This window comes from Somniosus microcephalus, chromosome 5, assembly GCF_052327205.1.
Source record: "Somniosus microcephalus isolate GS21.2 chromosome 5, FLI_Smic_1.0, whole genome shotgun sequence".
Lineage (NCBI taxonomy): Eukaryota > Metazoa > Chordata > Chondrichthyes > Squaliformes > Somniosidae > Somniosus > Somniosus microcephalus.
In genome coordinates, this window is record NC_140991.1 from 199,723,355 (window position 1) to 199,744,710 (window position 21,356).

A 21,356-nucleotide genomic window follows, 5' to 3' on the forward strand; every position below is an offset into this window, starting at 1 on the left:
ATCTGAGCTGCCACTGACCCACCGATTCCATGAGCCTCAATTTTGTTAACCAGCCTTCTATGTGGTACTTTGTCAAACACCTTCCGAAAATCCATGTAGACAACATCCATTGCATTCCCTTCACCAATCCTCCCTGTTACTGGATGCTGAATCGTTGAGTATATTAAAGCCTGAGATATTTAGATTTTTGCACTCTAGGGGAATCAAGCGATATGGAGATCGGGCAGGAAAGTGAAATTGAGGTTGAATTTCAGCCATGATCTTATTGAATGGCGGAGCAGGCTTGAGTGGCCGTATGGCCTACTCCTGCTCCTAATTCTTATGTTCTTATATCTTAAAAAGAGGGAAGTGGAGAGGCAGAGAGATTTATGGAAGGAATTCCCCCACATGGGGCATAGGCAGCTCAAGGCATAGTCGCCAATGGTGAGACAAGAGGAGTGGGTGGATGCACAAGAGGCTGAATGTCAGAGGAAATGTTTGGGGGTGAGGAGGGGGTTGTAACACTGAAGAAGTTTACAGAGAAAGGGAAAAGCAAGGCCATGGAGAGGGATTTAGACAAAAAGGAGGAGAATTTTAAGTTTACGGGGTTGAGAGACCAGTCACCAACATAAGTCAACAAGGATGGGTGTAATTGTCACACAGGACTTGGTGAAGGATAGAATACACACAGCAGAATTTTGGATCAGTTGAAACTTACGGAAAACGAGAGGCCAGCTAGAACAATGGAACATTCGAGTCGGGAGATGACAGACATGGATGAAGGTTTCAGCAGCAGATGGACTGAATCAGGTGGTGTTATGGTGGCAGGGGTAGGGAGGGGTATGGAGTCAATGGCGAGGGTACAGAGTTTGTGGCAGGTTTTCCAATGCTTAGCTCGAGGAAACTACAACTCATCCAAGATGATGTTTGACAAGCAGACTGACAGCAGAGAGACAGTGGGTGGGTCAAGATAGGTGGTGAAGAGGTAGATCTGGTTGTCAGATCTAACAGTTTACATGTGGAAGCTGATCCCATCTCTGAAGATGATGTTAACAAGTGACAGCATGTCAGAGAAAGGCAGGGGCCAAGGATGGATAAATTAGTATTTGAGCTAGTCATCTTTTAGACATTCATGCATACTATAAATATGCTGTAAAAATGCCTTGGCCTATACAAGTAATTAATGCTCTCATTATTTATGCATAGGTCCCTGCAGGAATCTTAACTAGATATAATGCTATGTATAATGTTAGGTAATGTACTGGGAGGTGTGCATTAGTTACAGCTTCTACTGAAGCAGAAATTGAGTAATTTTGTTTTGGTTCTGAAGGGAGCTTGGCGTCAAGAAGGAACCTAGCCTTATATTGGCTGGCCAGGTCAAGTCACATTTAAAAGGGCCCAGCACAGAGAGATGGCAACTGGAACTTTCATTTATATAGCACCTTTAACGTAGTAAAATGTCCCAAGGCGCTTCACAGGTGCGTTAACAAAAAATCTGACACCGAGCCACATAATGATATATTAGGGCAGATGACCAAAAGCTTAGTCAAACAGGTAGGTTTTAAGGTGCGTCTTAAAGGAGGAGAGGCGCAGCAAGGTTTAGGCAGGGAATTCCAGAGATTAGGGCCTCGGCAGCTGAAGGCCCAGCCGCCAAAGGTGGAGCGATTAAAATTGGGGACATGCAAGAGGCCAAAATTGGGGGAGCACAGATAGGAGGGTTGTAGAGCTGGATGAGGTTAGAGGTAGGGAGGGGTGAGGCCATGGAGGGATTTGAAAACAAGGATGAGAATTTTTTTTTTTTTTTTTTAAATAAAAAGAGGGAGCCAATATAGGTCAGAGAGCTCAGGGTTGATGGGTGAACAAGACTTGATGCGAGTTAGGAAATGAGCAGTAGAGTTTTGGATGAGCTTAAGTTTACGGAGGGTAGAAGATGGGAGGCCAACCAGGAATGCATTGGAATGGTCAAGTCTAGAAATAACAAAAGGCATGGATGAGGGTTTCAGTAGCGGATGAGCTGAGGCAGGGTAACAGGAACAGTTTATAATGTACGCAACATGCACGATGTGGGCCATCCTGGATCCACAAGGTATTTAGGGGAAATACACTTAGAATCATACAGCACAGGAGGAAGCCATTTGGCTATTCAATTAATCCCACTCTGCCCTGCTCTTCCTCCATAGCCCTAGCAATTTTTTCTAATTCAAGTATATCTCGGATTCCCTTTTGCAAGTTACTACTGAATCTGCTTCCACCACCCTCAGGAAGTGCATTGCAGATCATCATAACTCATTGCATGTAAAATTCTCATCTACCCCCTCGATCTTTTGCCAATTATCCAAAATCTATGTCCTCTTGTTTTCAACCTTCCTGCCAGTAGAAACAAGTTTTCCCAATCCACTATATCAAAACCCCTCATTATTTTGAGCACCTCTATAAAATCACCCCTTAACCTTCTCTGCTCCAAGGAGAACAATCCCAGCTTCTCTAGTCTCTTCACATAACTGAAGCCTCTCATCCCTGGTACCATTCTAGCAAATCTCTTCTGCACCCTCTCCAAGGTCTGGACATCCTTCCTAAAGTGTGGTGCACTCATTTGACACAATACTCCAGCTGAGGCCTAACTAGATTTAAAGGTTTACCATAACTTCAACTCTATGCCTCTTTATAAAGACATGGATCCCATATGCTTTTATGCTTCAACTTGTCCTTCCACCTTCAAAAATTTGTGTACATAAACCCCCAAGTGCCTGTTCATGCACCCCTTTTAAAATTGTATCGTTTAGTTTAGATTTCCTCTCCTTCATTGAATTAACTGTCATCTGCCATGTGTCTACACATTTCACTAGTCCTCCTCACTGTTTTTTTAGATTTCCGGGTTTTGTATCATCTGCAAACTTTTGAAATTGTGACATTCCAGCAGAAATTTTTGACCTCCATGACCAATTTTCTACAATACAGAACATATGGGAATTTTCTAGAAGGCACTCCAGATGTTGGTCATCCCACAGATGGACAGTCAGATCTGGATACCAATGCGAGAGGAAAGCAGATGGGGAAGATGGACTCTTTTCTGCGTTCGTGACCAACAGCCTCCTCATGATTTGCCTCACTTTCAAAAGCATGTGCCTCCTAAAAACACCCATATGATCATCTTAGATTTCAGAATATTTCTCAGGTAATCCACACAAGATTATATCTCTATATACATAACTCCACCTTTCCCATCGTTGCTACAATTTTTCAGCTAATGGCTACAGACCTAAGCTGACCAATATAACATTTTGTCCAAAGGCACACATTTCCTAATGCCTGTTGAAGGAACGGCCATGGATGCCTCTCTTTCTGCCTTCAGCAATATGGCACTTCCACTGCATAATGAGCAGGTGCACCCTACCGGTCATATTGGATGCTTGAGTGCTCATTTTGCATCAGAAAAGCAGGTGCGGCGCCATTTCTAGGCACAGATGACTTCAGTTGCTTAGCACCATATTTACCATGGGACTAAAGCTGTGCATGTTCCAGGAATTTCCCTCCTATTTTGTATGGCATTTATTAAATATTAGTTGATCTAGTGTGACAGAGAAAACAAAAATTGTTTTATAAAGTATCTTTTTCTGTGATCAACTCATCTCCCACTCTACAAAACCTTACTTCCTGTTGTCATACTTTTGACACACTTGCCCACCACAAGAGGAATTTTTCCAGCTGTGAGGTGTTGTGTATGTATATCTATATATGTATGCAAGTTTGCCACTGCAGGCATTGCAATGGCTGATCCTGGGAGAAAGGTAGTTCATCTCTCAAAATTAACACCTGTGAAAATGAAAGGCTTCTTTTGCCAGAAAGGCCCTGTAATAGCTACTCATCTTTAGTTTACTCAGTTCATCTGTATTTGCACACCGCAGCAGTGAGACAGAAATCTGTGGGTGTACCTATATAAAAGAGATCAGTGCTCACTTTCAAAATTATATAAAAAGCTCTCAGATTCTAGTTTTGTTTTCAAGTCAAGAAATAAATGGTATGCAAACCTAAAATTGTTGTGCTATATTCATTTTGCTTCCGTGTACTCTCTATTTTCGTAAATATATTTAATATGTAGTTTAGCCTCAACAAAATAAGTCTGATAGGATGGGTTTTTTTTCCTGCCCTTCAAAAGAAAAAAGAGGAGAATGTGGTGTGGAGCCCACAGTCAAAACCCAGCAGTAAAAGGATAACCACCAATGTAACGTGCAAACCCACTCAGAAGGCTGCAAGTTTTGAATACGGAAGTTGCTTTTTGCTGCACTCACGAATGGAGAAGAGCATTAATTTTAATTCTCAGTTATGCAATAAATGTATCTAATAAATGAAATATCAAGATATGAATCTTACAAACCTTATGCTCATCCCTAAAGCTTCCTTCAACTAGAAACACATCTTGAAACCAATACTTCTATTGCTAAATAGAGGAAATATGCAACTACATCACAAGGCCACATACTAAAGCTGTCAACTTAAACCCTCCGATATTAGGTAATCCAGTACAACTTCACAACAGCATTTTTATTTTTTTATTTTTTTAATTTTTTTAATATATTCATTTAATTTCCACTGCACCATGCAAACAAAATACATGCCAGTGTTTTAAATAACAGAAGTCAACAGCAGCTTCAAGCTTTCTGAAAATAGCACAAGTAAAGCAACCTTGGAGAGACTACAGGAAAGCAGAGAATTTCAAACAAAATCCAGCTTTTGTAGGACAATATATTGCACATCTATTGCCATACTGAAGAGAAAGGCTTCATACTAGGGCAAAAGGGTCAAGCAAAAACTGAATATTCATTAGAGGCAAGATGATAAATTTTGTAATACATACACATACAAGATTCTCTTCAGGACTGCAATTCATGCTTGCTTTTAAAATAAAAACACTGTGGCATCGGTGTCCAATGCAGCCCAATTTACCTCCTGGCAATGTGTGCACATTGCCTCAGATTGCCCTAGTTTAATCAACTGCACTGTAGCAACCTATTCTTTCCAACAGCAAAACACAGTACATCATGACTATTTCATCATTTAAGCCAATAACTGTCATAGGCTGGATCACAGAAGAGGAGGTTTCAGCTGCAATACATACTTTCAATTCCATCTGAGTAGAATACCAAAAAAGGATCTGGAACAAGTCTTTGGTGCAGTGTTCTATCAAAATAAAAGCTTTTTAAGGTCGCTTTACCAAAACAAATTTATCATACTGTACATTCAAAAAGGTAATAATTAGAGACATTATCTTTTTATATAATACTGATCTTAAAAACCAGCGGGATAAAAAAAAAAAGACTGAATTTCATTCTTGGTTTTAATAACCACTGATTTTTAAACCGAAGTGAACAGCTCAAACTTTAACTGAAATAGCTTGCTTATGCTGACAAACATTTTGTGCAGTGTTTTTAATTACAGCATAGTTTGAAGCTAGGGGGAAAAGATATGGAATGATCAATCAATTGAGCTCCTTTTCACACAACGCTCAACAACAGGTGCCTTGGAAACCTGGATCTAGAAACTTCCGTAACCAGCCCATTTTATGCAGAATTATAGTTGCAAAGATGAGGAGATTGTCAAGTGCTACCACCTCTTGTTTTTGCCCATAGCCCTCTGTTGAAAGCCACTATTTTGAGCTATGGTTGCATGGTTTGTTGGGCTTTTACCTACTATTACAAGTTAGTTATCTATTGGCACACATGGAACAGTTAGCTGGACATTCTTCTTATTGGCATACAACTATGATTACTGGCCATCTCAGTTTAGCTGGTGCTGCAGTTACTCACAATCAATAATCAGGAAAACTTGAGCTTCTCCAATGCTAAGGAAACAACAGTATCTTTGAATTTGGGTTATGGCCTAAATTAAATAAAACTTTACAAAAGAAAAATGCTACAGATGGTGGAAATTTGAAATAAAAACAGAAAATGCAGGTCAGGCAGCATCTGTGGAGAGAGAAACACCGAGTTAACATTTCAGGTCGATGACCTTTTGTCCTTTAAGGCAACCTTTGCCTGCCCATTCTACTAACCTACATAATCTTGAAGTATTTTAGAGCTTTCATCACTGTTGCCAAGCCTCCTACTTTGGTATTGTCAACACATTGAGATTAGGCTCCCTATACCCAAGTCCATATTCAGCTATATACACAGAGGGCAAAAGAGGATCCAGCATTAACCCCTAGGGTACACTACTTTCAACCATTCTACAGTCCAAGTAACACCAATTTACCCTAACTCTTGCCTTCAACCAACTTTTTATCATGCTGCTACATTTTCTCATACAATATGTCTGAATTTTTCTAACAAAGCTCTTGAGAAGCACCTTATTGAACACATTCTGAAAAATTATACACCATATCTACTGCATAACTATCCAAAAAGCTTGGTCAAAGAGGTGGGTTTTTAAAATAGGGTCCTAAAGGGGATTAGGGAGGCGGAGAGGTAGACTAGTTGCAGGAGGAGCTCAAAAGCACGCTGCCTAGGTGACTAAAGACATGGCCAACAGTGGAGTGAAGGAAGAAAAGAGGACTCACAAAAGGGAGAGAATCATTGGAAGAGTCCTGAAAGGGTTGTAGGGCTGGATGTGGGGCGAGGGTGCAAGGCCACGAAGGGAGTTAAACATAAGAATGAGATTTTTAAATTGGAGGCCAGGACAGGGGTGATGGTCTAGCGAGACTTGGTGCAGGACAGGATTAGGGTTGCAAAATTCTGGGAATTTTTAAAAGAGTAAACTTTCCATGGGAATTTAGAGTTTTTTTGCACACTGATGGTTTTTGTCTCTGACCCTTATATTATCTTTGTCGTCAAAATAGACATACTGTTCCATACAAATAAAAACAGGCTTTCAAAACTTTATTTAGGTTATAATTTTGAACTTTATTGAACCCCCACAAAAAAGACCCATCTAAAATAAAATAAAAAGAGCATCAGCTTATTTAGCCTGTAATTTGTCCTTATTTTGTCCCTTTGAGTCTTCTACTCATGAGTCTTCTGCTCCTAATTGCTCCTCCTGATTCTCTGACTCTGGCTCTGACGTGTCCATTTCCTCCTCTGTCAGTGTCTAGCTGTGTGGTGGACACTTCTGTATCTGGCTCAATAAGTTGTAGGTTCGCCCGGATAGCCACCAGTTTCTCCACTCTCGTTAGTCAGCCTGTTGCGCACCTTTGTATGCGTATTCCCAAAAAGTGACCAGTTTCGTTCAGAGGCCGCTGATGAAGGGGGGATTTGGAGTATGACCGATGCAATAGGTGACAGGGCCTCAGATGCACAAAGTCCCTTCCACCAGGTATGTGCACTGATATGCTTGCATGATTCCCATATCCCATCCCCATTCCAAAGACCTTGCTTGGTAGTGAACTTTGCCAGACTTCCCAGAACTTTGCCCACATCCAGATTGAGATGTGTGAGAGGGTAGAAATCACACTAAGCGCTGTTGATCTGTTCTCCAGAAAGTATTGGTCTCCCAACATGCTTTGGGTCCAGCATGTATGCTGCAGCATGAATCGGCTTGACACAAAATTCTTGACGCGTCTGTATGAATTGAACAATTGCCTTCTCCTCTGCTTTGAGCAGCAGGGATGTGGGTAGGGCAATGCTGATTTGTTCTTTTAAATCAGTAAAAAGCCTGAGAACATCTGACAAGACAACGTCATCTCCTTCAATCTGAGCAATTGCAGATGCTACTGGTGAGAGTAGTTTAAGGCTGCTAACCACTCTCTCCCAAAACACATCATCCAGCAGTATTTTCTTGATGGTGGTTTCCATATCCCCAGACTGGGATATTGCCATTTCTTGCAGCGACTCCTTACCCTCCAGAAGGCTGTTGTACATTATGACAACACCACCCCATCTAGTGTTGTTGGGCAGCTTCAGTGTGGTGTTCTTGTTCTTTGTCATTTGCTTGGAGTTGTAGGTTGCTGCAACTACCTGTTTTCCCCTGACATACTTAACAACTTGCTTGGCTCTCTTGTACAGTGCTTCCATGGTTCTCAAACCCATGATGTCCTTGAGGAGCAGGTTAAGCCCATGAGCTGCGCACCCAATAGACGTAATATGAGGGTAGGCCTCCTCCACTTGAGCCCAAGCAGCCTTCATATTCGCAGCATTGTCAGTAACTACTGCAAAGACCTTTTGTGATCCAAGATCGTTGGATAAATGCTGCTGCATCTTTGTGGCATTCTTTACATATGGCTTTCTACAGTGTTTGCACATGTACACAGTCTTTCCATCTTTAATGCCTGGGGTAAAATGCTTCCACACATCCGACGGTAAACGTGGCATTGTTCTATGCAGAGAAATAAAGGGCATTCATCTCTGTGTCGAACTGTGGTCGATCAGCACGATTGCAACAGGGCGAGTACATTTTTGCTGATGCTCCATGTGATGGAAGCATGACCTGTACACACACGATGCTACATCACCAATAGTGTATTATTTTGTATATTTTAAATTGAAGGACAACAGAGTTCAACAAGTAACTGGTTTATTTGGTATAAAGTCTGATTTACTTACTGCATCATCACAACATCAGCAGAAAACAAAATGACTTCCCTCAGGACTCCTAACCTGGATCTTAAAAAAACTATAGCAGTCTTACAGATGCCTGCAGGCCAATCACAATTCGATATGCAAATATTACAAATAGAGGGAGCTAATCGCTCATCCAACCAATCAGGACACATTTGTTCACAGTCACACACAAAACTTGTAATTATTAAAACAAGCCAAGTAAGAAGATAAACATATATTGATTAAGAAGTTCCTTAATAATTAAGATTCCATCTCTGTTAGTAATTTTAAGAGGACCTGTGGAAAAAAAAAAATACAAAAAAAACTATTATGCTAGCATGTGCTTTTTTGGGCAAAATTCCCAAGCTAAACTTCCCGTGGAAAATTTCCGGAAATTTCCCAGAAACTTTCCATCCCTTTGCAACTCTAGACAGGATACAGGTAGTATAGTTTTGGATGAGCTGAGGTTTATGAAGCGTGGGAGATGGAAGGTTAGCCAGGAGAGCAATGGAACAGTGGCAGATGGGAGGAGATGGGAAAGATGGGGCAATGTTAAGGTTGGAAGTAGGTGGTCTTTGTGATGGAGAGGATATGGAGTCGAAGCTCAGCTCTGGATCAAATAAGATGCCAAGATTGTGGACAGTCTGCTTCAACCCAAGAGAGTAGCCAGGGAAAGGGATGGAGTTGTGACAAGGGTACAGAGGTTGTGGCTGGGGCCGAAGATGATGGCTTCAGTTTTCCCCAATATGAGCTGGACAACAAAAGCAGAGGCATAGGAGGAGGATGGTGTGGTTGAAAATGTCAAAGGGATAATGCAGAGAATGTCATTAGCGATATTCATTTGGAATGGTTTTGATGCTGTGGAAGGATCAGAAACCCGATTGTAAAGGATCAAACAGGAGTTAATGATGAGATGGACACTGATTTGGGTAGCTACAATACATTCAGAACTTGAAATGAAATGGAGTAGCAGTTTGCAAATACAGAAGGTCGTTTTTGAGTGAGGATGACAGTTTTGAAATAGTCGTCATCACTTCCCACCAGTACTTGAGGGAACCATTTACAATCAGTTAGCTTTGTTTCCATGAAGTGAAGCGGGTGGTCAGTTTAGTGGAAATGGGGTCAAGGGAGCAGGAGGTGGGTCATGTTGTGTATGTAATAGGTATGTTACTTTAAACCTATGGCCAGGGCAGCACTACTTTGTAGGGCGTAGTGATACCGTAGTACCACTCTTGGCCATAGGGGTATAAATAGTACTGTGGGTACTGATCTCCCCTCAGTTTCCCGCCTGTTGGTATTAAGTAAAGACCTACGTTGAATCTTCCAAGCTGTCTCGTCATTATTGCATTAAGTATAGACACATACTTTATACTGGCAACGAGTAAGGTTCGAACTCATCAGTACACGGTGCAACAAAGGAACGGTAGCAGTACGGAGAGAGAAGGAGAGAGGCTTCTTACCAGCCAGCCTGCAGAGTCCAGCGTCGACCGAAGGAGGCCGCCCAGCACTCCGGGTTCGGGAGGAGCGGCAGCAACGGAGCGAGAGAGAGGGGTTTCCAGCGGCGGCTGCGGCAGCTGAGAGAAGAGGCTGAACGGGCGCTCCAGCCACGGGGCAAAAGTCCACCCAGGGCCAGGTAAACTGAAATCCTTCCCGGGGAACGGGAGCTGCAAGGGCCAGAACGGGCAGGCGATCTGGGGAACAAACGGAGCCACAAGGACTAGCGGGCCACGAGAGGGGAAGGTCGTTGTTAATAGCAGCGGTGGCAATAACGGGAGCTGCAAGGGCCAAAAATAACGGCGCTGGAGAGAGGTCGTTGACAGCAGAGGGAGAAAAGGCGGGAAAAACGCCATCTAGTGGAGAAAGCGGGAAAAGTTTTTTTTTCTCTTCAAAAGTTTAAAATGGCTAAAGAAGGTTGTTTGTCAGCATTTGTCGAGGACACAGAAGAGTGGGATGCCTATATCGAAAGGCATGAACTTTATTGCATAGTAAAAAAGGTGGAAGATGACCAAAAGGTAGCAACCTTATTAAATTTTATGGGGGCAAAAACCATACGGTCTGCTGAGGAATCTTCTTACTCCAGACAAGCCAGCAGACAAAACGTACGCCCAAATTGTTGATACGTTAAGGGAACATTTAAACCCTAAGCCACCATTTATAGCGGAAAGGTACCGCTTCTACAGACGCGACCAAAGGAATGACAAGTCGCAGGCAGCCTATTTAGCCGAGCTCAGAAGGTTGTCCAAACATTGCCAGCTTGGAGCCATATTGGCGGACGCGATCAGAGACAGATTTGTCTGTGGCATGTTAAATGAGAATACACGTAAACGGTTGCTAGCCAAGAAACAGCTCAGCCTAGATCAGGCGATTGAAATAGCATCGGCCCACAAAGCAGCAGCACAGGGTGCTGCTCAAATACGACATAACACAACCGGCTATGACACCCATGAGGTGACATTTCACAAAGGTAAATGCTACCGTTGTGGCAAAACCACCCACGGCCAAAGTAATTGTTGGTTTCGTGATAAAATATGCCGGCAGTGTGGGAAAAAGGGGCATATAGCGAAAGTTTGTCGGTCTGGTACGAAACCCAATCATGGGGGCAATCCGAGCAGTACCAAGGCAAGGACAAAAATACATAAGATGTCTGACAGTAGCTCAGACGAGTCACAGGAAGGCACAAAAGCAGAGCCTAAAGGTCTGGGATGTCTCAAGTTATATGGTGTAGACAAAACGGAGGACCACAGCACAATGTGGGTTAAAATGAAGGTAGCAGGCGTCGAAGTTAATATGGAGCTCGACACGGGTTCAGCCCTATCAGTAATTAATGAACAAGATTATAACAGGCTGTTCAAACACATTCCCTTAAAGGATACGGAAATTAAATTAAAAACATATACGGGACAAAAAGTTTACCCGAAGGGAAAAATGCAAGTAACAGTTAAATACAACGGCAGAAAAGTGCCAGGACTTTATTTATACGTCCTACCAAACGGTGGACCACCACTTTTGGGTAGGGAATGGATAAGAAAAATCCATTTCGACTGGAAGTCGATACACAAGTTAAAAGTAGAGACCACCACGGATGATACAACCATTACAAGCAGGCTGTCGAAACTATTGGCAAAAACGCCAGAGGTGTTCCAACAAGGGCTGGGGACCTTAAAGGACATTAGAGCAAAAATGACTATTGCTCAAGACGCAAACCCCAAGTTTTGTAAGGCCAGACCGGTGCCTTATGCCATTCGGCCAGCGGTGGAAGCAGAACTGGATGCCTTAGAGAGTGCAGGTGTCCTTACAAAGATTGAGTGGAGCGAGTGGGCCACGCCCATCATCCCAGTTATAAAGAAATCTGCAAATAACACACCGGGGGAACCAAAGAAGGTTCGCATTTGCGGGGATTTTAAGATAACTATTAACCCAGTCCTGCACACGGTACAGTATCCGCTGCCATGGATAGAGGACATATTCACATCGTTAGCTGGGGGTAGACACTTTACGACGATTGACCTTTGTCAAGCTTATTTATAGATGGAGGTGAGCAGGACTCGAAAAAGCTCCTAACGATTAACACACAAGGGATTGTACCAGTACAATCGCCTGGTATTTGGTGTGGCGTCCGCCCCGGCAATATGGTAGAGGACCATGGAACAGGTCCTACAGGGCATTCCAGGAACGCAATGCTACCTGGATGACATCCTGGTGACAGGACAAACAGATAACGACCACCTCGCTAACCTGGAGCGAGTACTTCTGCGGTTACAACAATACGGACTCAGGGCGAACAAGCAGAAATGAGAGTTTTTCCAGGAACGTATCTCATACTGTGGTCACATTATAGATAAGGAAGGCCTGCATAAGTCCCCGGAAAAGATCGAGGCAGTAGTGAAGGCCCCGCCCCCTGAGAATGTATCTCAGTTACGATCATTCTTAGGCCTTATAAACTATTACCATAAGTTCCTCCCGAACTTATCGTCCATTTTACATCCACTAAATTTATTGCTGCAAAAGGGAGTCTCCTGGAATTGGGACGAAGCGTGTGAGGCTGCTTTTAAAAAGGGTAAACAACTCATTACATCAAAGGAAGTGCTCGCACACTTTGACCCAAAAATGCCAATGAGGTTGGCATGTGACGCCTCCCCGTACGGTATAGGGGCAGTGTTGTCACACAAATTTCCCAACGGGACGGAGAGGCCAATAGCATTTGCCTCAAGGTCGTTAACTACAGCCGAAAGAAACTATGCGCAAATCGACAGGGAGGCCCTCAGTCTGGTGTGGGGTGTAAAAAAATTCCACCACTACCTGCATGGGCAACGTTTCACACTACTGACGGATCATCAACCGTTGGTGTCGATATTTAATCCAACAAAAGGGGTGCCCCTGATGACGGCCCAAAGGCTACAGAGATGGTCACTGTTCTTAGGCGCACACCAGTACCTTATCGACTATAAGGGTACCAAACAGCATGGCAATGCGGATGGCCTGTCGTGGCTACCCTTGCCTGCCAAGATCGAAGAGATAGTGCAGGACCTCGTGGAAATATATCATACGGCTGTTATGGAACACTTGCCCATCACCAGCCAATGTATCGAGCGGGAAACACGGAACGACCCGACATTGGCAAGGGTTTACGAATTAACAGTGAAAGGCTGGCCGGCGCAGGGCGACGCATCATTGCCGGCGTTTTCGGCAAGGACCAGTTGTCTGTCTGCCGGGGCACATTAATGTGCGGAGCCAGGGTGGTGGTCCCTCAAAAATTACAACATAAAGTGTTGCAGGACTTACACGAAGGTCATCTGGGGGGTGTCAAAATGAAAAGCCTCGCCAGAGCCTACGTCTGGTGGCCCGGCATTGACAGGGACATTGAGGAAGTAGCAAAAGCGTGCCAAGGGTGCCAGATGGTACAGAACGTACCACCACAAGCCCCACTACATCCGTGGGAGTGGCCCTCAACGCCGTGGCAAAGGATCCACGTGGACTTCGCTGGCCCCTTCCTGGATGCGATGTTCCTTATTGTAGTGGACGCCCATTCAAAATGGCCGGAGGTCGTAAAGATGTCATCAACGACAGCCGAAAAGACGGTCGCAGTCTTAAGGACCATTTTTGCCCGAAACGGGGTGCCCGAGCAAGTCTGTTCGGACAATGGGCCACAATTTGTGGCAGAAGAATTTCAAGCATTCCTAAAAAGGAATGGAGTGCGACATTATACGTCCGCACCATATCATCCGGCTACAAATGGGCTGGCAGAGCGATTTGTACAGACTTTTAAAAAGGCCATCAAGGCGATGGGGGAGGAAAGGTTGCCACTACAACACAAGGTGGACAACTTCCTATTCGCTTTCCGTAATGCTGCACATACGGTGACCAACCAGGCCCCCGCCGTCATGTTCTTTAATAGAAGGTTAAGGTCTCGCCTTGAATTGCTCAGACCAAACATTCGGAGAGATGTGGAAAACCGAGTATTTCGTAGGGCTCCTGACAGACAGACACGGAGCTTCGAGGTGGGGCAGCAAGTGTTGGCCCGTGATTATAGGAATGAAAAGAGGCGGTCTGGTACGATAAAGGCCCGCCAGGGACCCTTGACGTACACAGTTGAGACAGGGGAAGGCATAATCAGACGACATGCTGATCAACTTGTGGAGTCCAGAAACCCAACCGATTCACTACCTCAAACGTCTCAGCACATTGTTACAGCGGAATCACGGCCCAGCTCGTCGTTAGAGGTCTCAGGATTGCGAGGAGTTCAGCACTCCAGTGATCTCCACGGCACAGGATGTGCCATCAGACACCGACGAGTCCAGCGATGAAGGGGTGACGGAAGTACCGCCGCCTACACCGAGACCGACTAGAGAAAGACGTTATCCTAGTCGAGACAGGAGGCCTCCTCAGAGACTGAATCTATAACATGTTTCTCAACTCTTGATGTAAATATGTTATGTATATTGTGTTACCAAATGTTATTAGCCCTAGTTATGGGGCATCTATTGACTTAATTGCACAGGTACGTTTTAATTAAAAGGGGAGGAATGTTGTGTATGGAATAGGTATGTTACTTTAAACCTATGGCCAGGGCAGCACTACTTTGTAGGGCGTAGTGATACCGTAGTACCACTCCTGGCCATAGGGGTATAAATAGTACTGTGGGTACTGATCTCCCCTCAGTTTCCCGCCTGTTGGTATTAAGTAAAGACCTACATTGAATCTTCCAAGCTGTCTCGTCATTATTGCATTAAGTATAGACACATACTTTATAGGTCACATAGCCAAAATGAGCTTGGAGGGGGGCACGGGAGATGGGAAATAAATGAGACACACAGGTCCACGGGTAGGGCAGGTTTGGCTTGGCAGGCAAGAGGCAACAAAGCAGCAGAAGCAGCGGACTGGATGATCTCAATCCTTGTGACAGAGGTCCATGTCCTCTTTACATTTGTTGTTGGAGGTGAGGGTGAATGGGACATAGGAAAATGGCTTATGAAGAGTGGTTGTGGAAAAAAGTAGTCAGGGGTTAGTTTCTCCCCCAGGAGGATTCTAGAGCCGTGGGCCTCATCCTAGTTTTAAATACCTTCTTAGCCTCTTCCCTCTCCCTGTGTAACCTCCGCGAACCCTACAACACTTCCCCTGAAACTTTGTTTCTCTGGCTCTGGCCTCTTGTGCATCCCCGCTCCATCATTGATGGCTAAGCTTTCAGCCACCAACATCCCACACACTGGAATTCCCTCCCAAAACCACTCCACCTCCTTCTCCTCCTTCAACTTCACCTCTTTGAATAAGCTCCCTAAATATCTCCCCGTGTGGATCAGCATCCAAGTTTTTTTGTTTACACCGCTGAAGTGCCATGGCATGTTTTTCTACATTAAAAGTGCTATATAAAAGCAAGTTGCTGTTGTTGAATGGTTTTGGTAGAGGAGACTGAGGTCTGGTAAAACTAAATTTGTCCAACCAGATCTGGTGATGGATGGCAAAGCCAGTTGTGCACCAGATATGCCTAGATCTGCATCTAACAGAGTAAAGATGGGGACCATATGAAGGCCGTATGACCAGAATGAAGGTTTTGCTGGGGACAAGACCAAAGGTAGAGGTGAGGAAGTAGTTGAGCAAATCGATAGCTGCGCAAATCGATAGCTGCATAGGTATTGTGGTGAACGGGGGTCCAAAGGCTAGGTAGTTTGAAAACGCACTTGTAAGTAACTTGGGGAAGGGGGGGGGGGGGGGGGGGGTGGAGAAAGCATCCCCCTCAGGTGCAGACGCAGAAGGAAGGTGTGTTATAAATAGTAAGGGGATGCAAGTGGTGAGGGATACAAGGAAGTGGTCAGAGATGGTCTCAACAGTGACCAAGACACACAGGTAGAGAAGCGCTACAGAAGATGGCAAGCTCAACAGGGTAGCTGTGAATATGGGTAGGAGAGTTTATATGGAGGTAAAATGTTATGGGAAGACAGTGAATTCAGACAGACAATGAATCCTTCCCCACCTTCAAAAACCTCCTCAAAATTGAATGTATTTTACTGTGCTTTGGGCCACTACACCCAACTACTCTCGTTCTACCTACATGAGTCCCCAGTTCCCCTATAAACTGCCTTGATTGTTCATTACGTGAAAGACATGATAAAAATGCAAAAAGTAGTTGTCCTACAAATCAAAAACAAGACCAAATTGATTTGTTCCCTACTTCTCTTTGGGGAAGCTCCTCTTTCATGCTTGATCAATAGCAGGAAAGGATCGCTCTCTCACCTTCTTAATTATAAGACAGGCTGAGATATTTACAATCTTCAACAAAAAGCATACACAACAGAGATGACATTAGGCACTGGAGGCAGTGTAGTGTCATAAGGCTGATCCCTAGTGCCAAAGGTTTTGAGTTACGAGGAAAGGAACCTGTCCAGCCTGGAAAGGAGGAGCCAGAGAGGTGATCTTAGTGGTATATGATAGCTAAAGGAATGGGGAAAAGTAAACCCAGAATATTATTTTAAATTAAAATTACGAGAGTCGGGCAAGGGAACATGGGTTTAAGTTAGTAAAAGGCATGTCTGGGACTGATATGAAACTCCAGAGTGATCAATGCATGGAATGGTCTCCCAGGTAGCATACTTTCTTGATGAATGAAGCAAGATAAGCCAAATGGCCTTCTTTATCTGTAATTATCTTGCGACATTTTATGGGAGAATAAGTTTATCCAGGAGACAAGCCTGAGGTATCCAGCCACTTGGTGGTGCTCTAGAGGCATGAAAGGGAACTACTTGCTGTTTGATAGAAAAGAAGCAAGGACCAACTCTGGTGTGGAAGTGAATGACCGAGACAGTCTAAATTTAAAGTCATTAAAAAAAACTCTCTTAGGTGATACATTATAAACAAAATGTAGAATAATTTGGTAGAATAAACATTCAGAAACCTGTTAATTAATCCGCTTGAATGCTGTTAAGGTAGCACTCACCCAAGAGAGACTGCGCTTCTCTCAGCGAAGAGATCAAAACAACCAGAACTATCATCTGACAGGGATGCATCAAGGATTTGTTTCTGTGGAGTCAGAATGATCTCCATAATCAAAACTAGAAGAACAGACTATCCTAATTGAGCATCTTCCAAAAAGGACAGCCAAATCCATGCTGCATTATCAGTTTGTAATGGCTAGTTGTTATAATTAAGGGTATTGAAATAGAAAGGGAACATGCAAGTAAAAGATTGTGTAGAAAAATAGGTTACGTTATACTACTACAACAACCTGCATTTATATAGCACCTTTAACATAGAAAAACAGGCCAGGTTGCATCATGGAAATAGTTAAACTTGGAGGTTAGCATAAAAAAATGGAAAGGAAGTGTACATGGGCAAGAGGTCAAGCAGAATTTAGATTAAAATTGTGCTAAGTGTTCATTTTAGTAGTTCAGGTTCAATAGATTAATAAAGTTATTCTTGCTCTTACAGCAGCTTTAGTACTAAAATTAGTGATCATTTTCAACTGTGTTGGCGTGTTGAAAACTTTGAAAGTCAGTTGGCCCAGGGAGACATCCATTTCCTTTGCAAAAGCAAAATACTGCGGTGGCTCTGTCTACAAACTGATAATGCAGCATGGATTTGGCTGTCCTTTTTGGAAGATGCTCAATTAGGATAGTAGGTTCTTCTAGTTTTGATTATGGAGATCATTCTGACTCCATAGAAACAAATCCTTGATGCTGCCTGACCTGCTGAGTATTTCCAGCATTTTCTGTTTTTATTATCTATTTCCTCTGGATCCTGCAAGACTCTTAACACTGCATATTTATCAAAATGCCTCCAGAAGCAGATCCACCTCCAGTAGCAGCGCTGCTAGTGTCAGGCAGGTAGGACCAAAAGGTGTTTTTTTTCTCTGCAGTTGCTTCAATGTTACACCATACTGTGGAAGCAATTCTGAAATATGGAACGTGCCTTTACGTAACTGATTTCATCTCCTTGGGATGTCCTAAAGCACTTCACAGCCGATTAAGCATTTTTGAAGTGTAGTATTTTTGACATGTAGTCACTGTTGTAAAGCAAGTGTGGTAGCCAATTTGCACACAGCAAGATTACACAACAGCAAGGAAATTAAATGACCAGATAATCTGTTTTAGTAGTGTCAGTTGAGGGGTAAATGTTGGCCAGGACACTACGAGAACTCTTACACTTCTTCAAATAGTGCCATGGGATCTTTTACATCCCTCTGAGCAGGCAGATGTGGCCTTAACGTTATTATGCATATTATAGATGAGAGCAAGGGCAAGAGACAAAGACAGAGGGAAAGGGGTGGGAAAGAAGGGAGAGGGAAGAGTGCAAGAGACAGAGCAAGAGTCTGACCAACTGGGGAGCCTTCAACTAATGCATTTCAACTTGGTGAATCTGCCCATAGCTCTAATATTTCACTTGCACATACCAGCGATGTCATTCAAGATTTGGTTTTGAGTGATTTCTCCTACACTAAGTGCCCTGCATTGAAAGCCAAAATAAATATAGTAATACGTGGAGTGTTAAATTTGTGTAAATATTATCCCAATAGTGGGAAGCATCTGCTAATGGGTAAAAAAAATAGCTGAGTTGATTAGACCATTTAAGTGTACTCAGATGTAATTTTAAATTTCTACTTCTACATCATTCTCCTTCAGCTGCAATAGCAGGAAACAAATTCAGAAACAACTCCTGTTCTGTGCTATGCAAAGATTGCTGCATGTGTGGAGAATGAAGATTGCTTAGTTTGTCAGTTTCTTCAAGCTAAAATGCTTTGAAAGAGCATTATGAAATGGCCATAATGCAAAAAACTAGCTGCAAGATTTGAGTGTCTGAATCCCAATAAATGGCATTGTCTCAAGATTATAAATTTCTGCAAATCACTACAAATGTATATTCCCAGCAAAAAGAAATTCAGATCTAAACATATACATAGATAGATACATAGATACATAGAAGATAGGAGCAGGAGTAGGCCATTCGGCCCTTCGTGCCTGCTCCGCCATTCGATGAGATCATGGCTGATCCTTTAATTCAGTATCCCGTCCCCGCCTTCTCTCCGTAACCCTTAACCCCTTTTGCCCGTAGAAATATATCTAATTCCCTCTTAAATATATTTAATGAGCTGGCGTACACTGCCCTCTGTGGCAATGAGTTCCACAGGTTCACCACTCTCTGAGTGAAGAAATTCCCCCTCATCTCTGTCCTAAATGGTTTAGCCCTTATCCTTAAATTATGTCCTCTAGTTCTGTTCTCACCCACCAAGGGAAACATTCCTTCTGCATCCAGTCTGTCTAGACCTGTCAGAATTTTATACACTTCTATGAGGTCCCCTCTCAATCTTCTAAACTCCAGTGTGTACATCCCTAAACTACATAGTCTCTCCTCATAGGTCATTCCCGCCATTCCTGGTATCAGCCTGGTGAATCGCCGCTGCACCCCCTCCATGGCAAGAACATCCTTCCTCAGATGAGGCGACCAAAACTGTACACAGTACTCGAGGTGTGGTCTCACCAGTGCCCTGTACAGCTGCAGCAAGGTATCCCTGTTCCTGTATTCTAACCCTTTTGCTATGAAGGCCAGCATACCGTTTGCCTTCTTGACTGCCTGTTGCACCTGCATGCTCGCCTTCAGTGACTGGTGTACAAGAACACCCAGGTCTCTCTGTACTTCCCCCTCTCCCAATCTATTGCCATTTAAATAATAATTTGCCCTCCCGTTCCTGCACCCAAGGTGGATAACTTCGCACTTGTCCACATTATAGTGCATCTGCCATTTATCCGCCCAATCGCCCAGTCTGTCCAAATCGCTCTGGAGCTTCCTGGTCTCTTCCTCTGAGCCCACCCCCCCCTCCTAGTTTAGTGTCGTCTGCAAATTTGGAAATGCTGCATCCGACTCCCTGATCCAGGTCATTAATGTAAATTGTGAACAGCTGGGGGCCCAGGACAGATCCCTGTGGTACCCCACTTGTTACTGCCTGCCATTCAGAAAATGAGCCGTTTATTCCAACTCTCTGTTTTCTATCTGACAGCCAGTTCCCTATCCACGCCAAAACTTTCCCCTTTATCCCATGAGCCTCAATTTTCCATGCTAATCTTTTATGTGGGACCTTATCGAAGGCCTTTTGGAAGTCCAGGTACACCACATCTACTGGCTCTCCCCCATCTATTCTACCAGTTACTCCCTCAAAAAATTCCAATAGATTAGTCAAGCACGATTTACCCTTTGTAAATCCATGTTGACTCTGTCCTATCCTGTCCCCATTTGCTAAGTGCTCCGCTATTTCATCCTTAATGATGGACTCCAGCATTTTGCCCACAACTGATGTAAGGCTTACAGGTCTGTAATTACCTGCTTTTTCCCTACCCCCCTTTTTGAATAGTGGGGTAACGTTAGCTACCCTCCAATCCATCGGCACTGTTCCCGAGTCTAATGAATTCTGAAAAATCATCCTTAGTGCATCCGCTATCTCTAGGGCCACCTCCTTCAGTACCCTAGGATGCATGTTATCAGGCCCTGGGGATTTGTCCACCTTCAATCCCTTTAGCTTCCTTAACACCATATCCTTAGAGATATTGATTTGCGTCAGTTCCTCCTTTGCCAATGTCCCTATTTTTCCCGATATCCCAGGGAGGTTTTTTGTGTCTTCCTTCGTAAAGACTGACCCAAAGTATGCATTTAGTTGATCTGCCATTTCCTTATTTCCCATTATATATTCCCCCGTATCTGACTGCAATGGACCAACTTTGGTTTTCACCAGTCTTTTCCTTTTGATATATTTATAAAAGCTTTTGGAGTTAGTTTTTATATTTTCCGCCAGCTTGTTTTCGTAAGCTATTTTGCCCCTCTTGATCATGCCCTTTGCCCTCCTTTGCTCTATCTTAAACTGTTCCCAATCTTCCGCTCTGGCGCTTTTTTTGGCTATTTTATACGCCCTATCTTTGGATTTTATGCTGTCTCTAATTTCCCCTGTTATCCACGGTTGAGTCACCTTTTTAGATTTCCTTTTATGCCAGATTGGTATAAACAATTTTTGCAATTTTGTCATTCTATCTTTAAATGTTTGCCATTGTTTATCTACCTCCAGTCCTCCCAGGAACGTTGTCCAATCAGACCTACTCAGTTCCCGTCTCATGGCATCATAATTCCCCTTGTTTAAATTCAGGACCTTAGTCTCCGAGTCAATTTCTTCGCTCTCCATTTCGAGTGAGAAATCGATCATGTTATGATCGCTCTGACCCAAGGGTCCCCGTACAACAAGATTACTGATTAGTCCCTTCTCATTGCACAGTACCCAGTCCAATATAGCCTGTTCCCGAGTTGGTTCCTCGACATATTGATCCAGATAACCATCCCTTAAACACTCAAGGAATTCCTCCTCCTCATTATTTTTACTGA

General features: G+C 43.5%; 1 protein-coding gene across 2 annotated transcripts in view; it reads right to left on the reverse strand.

Annotated features, from left to right (window-relative positions):
• Positions 1-21,356, reverse strand: part of LOC147117517 (sodium bicarbonate cotransporter 3-like) — a 288,206-nt gene that overhangs the window by 215,689 nt on the left and 51,161 nt on the right. Inside the window, exon 1 of one of the 2 annotated variants that reach the window (XM_085988561.1) lies at positions 4,835-5,218. The exons of the other annotated variant lie outside the window; for it this stretch is intronic. Within the exon in view, the coding sequence (XP_085844687.1) occupies positions 4,835-4,867 (33 nt within the window). The 5' untranslated portion in view covers positions 4,868-5,218. Of the gene's footprint in view, positions 1-4,834; positions 5,219-21,356 lie in introns of those variants that run through there. 2 annotated transcript variants of the gene reach the window in all.